Source organism: Quercus robur, chromosome 2 (assembly GCF_932294415.1).
Source record: "Quercus robur chromosome 2, dhQueRobu3.1, whole genome shotgun sequence".
NCBI lineage: Eukaryota > Viridiplantae > Streptophyta > Magnoliopsida > Fagales > Fagaceae > Quercus > Quercus robur.
In genome coordinates, this window is record NC_065535.1 from 15,421,399 (window position 1) to 15,427,009 (window position 5,611).

Consider the following 5,611-nt stretch of genomic DNA (forward strand, 5'->3'; position numbering starts at 1 on the left):
TCTTGATCATCTTTCTCTGCAGGTAGACGGCGCCCACAAGTCAGCCTTGAGGAGTTTAGCTTCCTTGAAAAGATTTGCAGGAAAACTACGCCGGAGGAAAGGACTTGGGCTAAGCTGGTGAACCCGAGGACCATACATTGGTACTGTGACGGTCCTGAGCCCACCCAGGAGGCAATTAGATACGACGAACGAGTTCATAGACGTAAGCCCGTCAACTTTACTTTGCCATTTAACTGCCCTTACTTAGTTTTAATTTTATCCGTCACTATTTGCAGAGATGGACGACGCAAAAAGGAGAGCTTTGATCAAATCCCAAGCCGTCAAGAAAAGGGAATCCGGCGAAGTGGTACCTAAGGTGCCGGCTTCAGCCCCTAAGAGGAAACCGACATCAAAATCGGACCGTCCATTTAAGCAACCAAAGGTCTCTCTTGAACCTGTGGTTGGTTTAATGGCAGAGGGTAACAAGACCGTCACCCCAGCGAAGCAGGGGAAGGGTAAAGGACTGATGACGGCCCCAGACAGTAAGCAAGAGAGACCTCCTTCCCTTCTCCGTGATGACTCCAAGTATGCTTTGGAGAAGCTGTCGTCCATTATCACGGCAGAAGACTATGAAGATCTGGGAAACCATTCGACGGAGGCCATGGGGGAGACGGGCCTCTTTGCCGTCGCTCAGGTTGGTTATGTCCGTCGAATAAGTTTATTTTTCTTTCTCGTTGTTATTTACATTATGTGACGGTCTCTTTTCTATTCGCAGTCCTTGGTCATGATGAAGGGACTACTGGACCGGTGTCTCAACCGTGAGAGTACCTTGGACCGGAGTACATGCCCGTCGACACAACTTGGGCAGTGATAAATCAGACACGTATGCATCCGTCTTAATTTTATACTGCTTTTCATATCCGTCCAGTTTTATGTGTATATCTTGATCATCTTTCTCTGCAGGTAGACGGCGCCCACAAGTCAGCCTTGAGGAGTTTAGCTTCCTTGAAAAGATTTGCAGGAAAACTACGCCGGAGGAAAGGACTTGGGCTAAGCTGGTGAACCCGAGGACTATACATTGGTACTGTGACGGTCCTGAGCCCACCCAGGAGGCAATTAGATACGACGAACGAGTTCATAGACGTAAGCCCGTCAACTTTACTTTGCCATTTAACTGCCATTACTTAGTTTTAATTTTATCCGTCACTATTTGCAGAGATGGACGACGCAAAAAGGAGAGCTTTGATCAAATCCCAAGCCGTCAAGAAAAGGGAATCCGGCGAAGTGGTACCTAAGGTGCCGGCTTTAGCCCCTAAGAGGAAACCGACATCAAAATCGGACCGTCCATTTAAGCAACCAAAGGTCTCTCTTGAACCTGTGGTTGGTTTAATGGCAGAGGGTAACAAGACCGTCACCCCAGCGAAGCAGGGGAAGGGTAAAGGACTGATGACGGCCCCAGACAGTAAGCAAGAGAGACCTCCTTCCCTTCTCCGTGATGACTCCAAGTATGCTTTGGAGAAGCTGTCGTCCATCATCACGGCAGAAGACTATGAAGATCTGGGAAACCATTCGACGGAGGCCATGGGGGAGACGGGCCTCTTTGCCGTCGCTTAGGTTGGTTATGTCCGTCGAATAAGTTTATTTTTCTTTCTCGTTGTTATTTACATTATGTGACGATCTCTTTTCTATTCGCAGTCCTTGGTCATGATGAAGGGACTACTGGACCGGTGCCTCAACCGTGAGAGTACCTTGGACCGGGTGCGCGCGAAGGCGGAGCAGACGGAGGAAGAGCTCGGACAACTTCATAAATGGAGGTCCAAGATGGAGAAGAAGCTGGAGCTTTCTGAGAAGGCGAGGAAGGATTTGGAGGAGAAGACGGCCTCTGCGCTGACGACCATAGAGAAAAAAGAGGCGGAGATCAAAGAACTCAAGGAAGAGATCCGTCATGCGAAAGAGGTAGCCGTCGAGGAGTACCGATGCTCGGAGTCCTGTTTGGGCGAGCTGTCGGATTCCTTCCTTCAAGGCTTCGATGATTCTCTCCGTCAAGTCAAGAAGGCCTATCCAGAGCTGGATCTGTCAATGGTCAAACTTGAGGACCAAGCCCAGACTTCTGCCCTCCCCGTCGCCTCCGAAAATACGGAGGACCTCTTTGGCGACGGTGCTGCTCAAGGAGACGGAGAGTCCGTCCCGTCGAAGGAAGTCCAAGTTGCTGAACAGAAGGAAGACTGACGTCTATGTAATTCATTTAGAGGACAATCCGTCCATTCTCTCTCTTTTTTTTTTTTTCTTTTTTTTTTTTTCACATTTCAAGACAATCCGTCCTTTTTAATTGTATTAAACATTTGCCTTTGGGGATTTTGGCTTAATGTTCACATATGCTTTTTATAATTGTTTGGTACTCTGTTTAAAGCTTCGTCCTCCTTCTTGAGGAAGGATTTTTGCGAGAATATTTGTTTATCTGTGATACTCCGTCCGCATTGCAGACTTATTATCTTGTGTTGATTGAGCAATTACATCCGTGAGGTTCGTTATGAGGAACCGTCCACTTTGTGACGTTGTACATCACTTTTTAAATGTAATGCCTATTTAATGGACTTGTAAAAAATTTTAACGTAGTTAGTTGTCCGTCCACTTTTCGTACACGCTCTTCTATTATTTCCGTCCACCTTGGGACTTGAGCATTCGTCCCTGTAAGACGTTAATATCCCTGTAGGACAGTCCGTCCATCTCATGGACTTTATTTCATGTCCGTCCATTTTGTAATTTCCAATCTTTGATCCGTCCACTTTATTTCATGTATTTCAACATCTTAGTGATCCGTCCACTTTGTGGACTTATTTCATCACCTTAGTGTTCCGTCCACTTTGTGGACTCATGTTTCATCGCCTTAGTGATCCGTCCACTTTGTGGACTTATGTTTCATCACCTTAGTGATCCGTCCGCTTTGTGGACTTATATTTCATCACCTTAGTGATCCGTCCACTTTTTGGACTTATATTTCATCACCTTAGTGATCCGTCCACTTTGTGGACTTAAATTTATCACCTTAGTGATCCGTCCGCTTTGTGGACTTATATTTCATCACCTTAGTGATCCGTCCACTTTTTGGACTTATATTTCATCACCTTAGTGATCCGTCCACTTTGTGGACTTAAATTTATCACCTTAGTGATCCGTCCACTTTGTGGACTTATATTACATCACCTTAGTGATCCGTTCACTTTGTGGACTTAGATTTCATCACCTTAGTGATCCGTCCACTTTGTTGAAAGTGATAATCCTCGTAGGCTTATCCGTCCATCTTGTGGACTCAAGTGATCATCCTTTAGAAGGATCCGTCCGTCTTATGGACCTATGTTATTTTGTGGGCAATTGTAATGGCATCCAAGTAGAAGATCAAAGTTAATAAAAATGCGTAAGGGAAAAGTGCCTGCCCCCTCGGGCTTAAAAAGGCACGACAAGATTGTAGCAAAAATAGTTAAACAGTTAAAAGAACAGAAGAACAGCTAATAATGCCAAAGAGTCTTAAAAGAAAAAGTAAACTGGTTGTCGTGTCACTATTACTGGTAGTATTTCCTCAAATGCTCGGCATTCCACAGATGCGGTAGCTTCTCTCCGTCTGCTGTCTCCAGGTGGTATGTTCCTTTCCTTTTCCACGACGTAACTCTATAAGGTCCTTCCCAGTTGGGGCCGAGTTTTCCCTGTGTCGGGTCTCTAGTTGCACCCATGACCCTCCTGAGTACGAGGTCTCCTACCTGGAAGTTTCTTTGTCAGACCCGGGAGTTGAAATGCCTAGACATGCGATCTTGGTATCTAGCGATCCTTTGCTCTGCTGCCGACCTGACCTCATCTATAAGGTCCAGCTGTAGCCTCATGGATTCGTCATTCCTGCCCTCGTCGTGGTTGTGAACCCTGTAGCTTGTGAGCCCAACTTCTGCTGGGATGACTGCCTCGCTCCCGTATGTCAGTCGAAATGGTGTCTCTCCTGTCGGAGTTCTCGCCGTTGTCCTATATGCCCACAGTATGCTCGGCAACTCTTCTGGCCATATGCCCTTTGCCCCCTCGAGCCGAGTCTTGATAATCTTTAGCAGGGATCGGTTCGTGACCTCAACCTGACCGTTAGCCTGAGGATGGGCGGGTGATGAGTAGTGGTTTTTTATTCCTGGCTGTGTGCAGAAATCCCGGAAGTGGCCGTTGTCGAACTGCCTCCCGTTATCTGAGACAAGAACTCTAGGAATACCAAACCTACATACGATGCTCCGCCAGACAAAGCTTCTAATGTTCTTTTCTGTAATGGTGGCCAAGGCTTCCGCCTCTACCCACTTTGTGAAGTAGTCGATACCCACTACCAAGAACTTCAGCTGCCTTACCGCTGTTGGGAAAGGTCCCATGATATCTAGTCCCCATTGAGCGAACGGCCATGGAGCCGTTATAGGGGTTAGCTCCTCAGCTGGTTGTCCGATGAAATTGCTGAACCTTTGGCATTTGTCGCAGCTTTTAACGTAAGACTCGGCATCCTTCTGCATGGTTGGCCAGTAATACCCAGCTCGTACCAGTTTGTACATTAACGAGCGCGATCCGGAATGGTTCCCGCATATTCCTTCGTGTACTTCCCTCATTACGTAGTCTGCCTCTTCAACCCCGAGACATCTTAGATAAGGACGGGAGAAACCTCTCTTGTAAAGAATGTCTTTTATCAAGACGAACCTTGCCGCTTGGACTTTTAGCTTTCTCGCTGCCTCCTTCGCTTCTGGCAATATCCCGTCCTTTAGGTATGAAGTTATCTGCGTAGTCCAGTTTCTTTCGGAGCATATCTCCTGCATGTTGTCGGGGTCTATTAGCGGAAAGATTTGAACAAAAGAAAGTACATTACCCGGTGCCGTCATGTGTTCTGCTGAAGCGGCTTTGGCTAACCGGTCGGCGAGCTCATTTTCGCCCCTGGGGATCTGAACGAACATTGCTTTTAGCCCGTCGACTCTCGCCCTTACTTGATCAAGATATCTCTTCAACCTTTCCCCTTTGCATTCATAATCTCCGTTTACTTGATTGGTCACGACTTGAGAGTCGCAATGTACGACCACACTTTCAGCTCCGACGGCTTTGGCTAGGTCGAGTCCTGCTGCCACCGCTTCGTATTCTGCTTCGTTGTTGGTAATGGGGAAGTCGAGACGGACCATACATTCAATCTTGTCTCCTTCAGGTGACAGCAATGCTATGCCGGCTCCTCCAACTCGCTTATTGGATGATCCGTCGGTGTAGATGTTCCACTGGGGGGGTTCTTCTGCCCCCTTGTCCGCGTCCCGCGTAAACTCTGCTATGAAGTCGGCTATAGCTTGTCCTTTAATGGCCACACGTGGTCGGTACTTGATGTCAAACTCACTCAATTCTATTGCCCACAGCGTCAGTCAACCCGCGGCTTCAGGATTACTCAGTGCCCTTCGCAAGGGCTTGTCGGTCATTACGTTCACGGTATGGGCTTGAAAGTAGGGCTTGAGCTTGCGAGCCGCCGTGACCAACGCAAAAGCGAGTTTCTCCATAGGTTGGTATCTTTCCTCGGCACCGCGGAGCGCCCGGTTGGCGTAGTACACGGGCTTCTGTGCCCTGTCCTCCTCTCTGATTAAGGCAGCGCTGA

The 5,611-nt window shown here is 47.7% G+C and overlaps 1 protein-coding gene across 1 annotated transcript; it reads left to right on the top strand.

Annotated features, from left to right (window-relative positions):
* The first annotated feature begins 277 nt into the window (after positions 1 to 277).
* LOC126695389 (uncharacterized) lies at positions 278 to 2,236 on the top strand. The gene is made up of 2 exons (XM_050392121.1): positions 278 to 673; positions 1,675 to 2,236. Exons 1-2 carry the CDS (start codon positions 278 to 280, stop codon positions 2,206 to 2,208), a joined length of 930 nt encoding a protein of 309 aa, XP_050248078.1. The 3' UTR covers positions 2,209 to 2,236.
* The last annotated feature ends 3,375 nt before the right edge of the window (positions 2,237 to 5,611 follow it).

What these genes read in the sequence shown, in the direction of transcription:
- LOC126695389 (XM_050392121.1), top strand. Translation starts at nt 278, where the DNA reads ATGGACGACGCAAAAAGGAGAGCTTTGATCAAATCCCAAGCCGTCAAG. An exon ending in GCCTCTTTGCCGTCGCTCAG is followed by an intron (nt 674 to 1,674) that starts GTTGGTTATGTC and finishes TTCTATTCGCAG; the next exon opens with TCCTTGGTCATGATGAAGGG.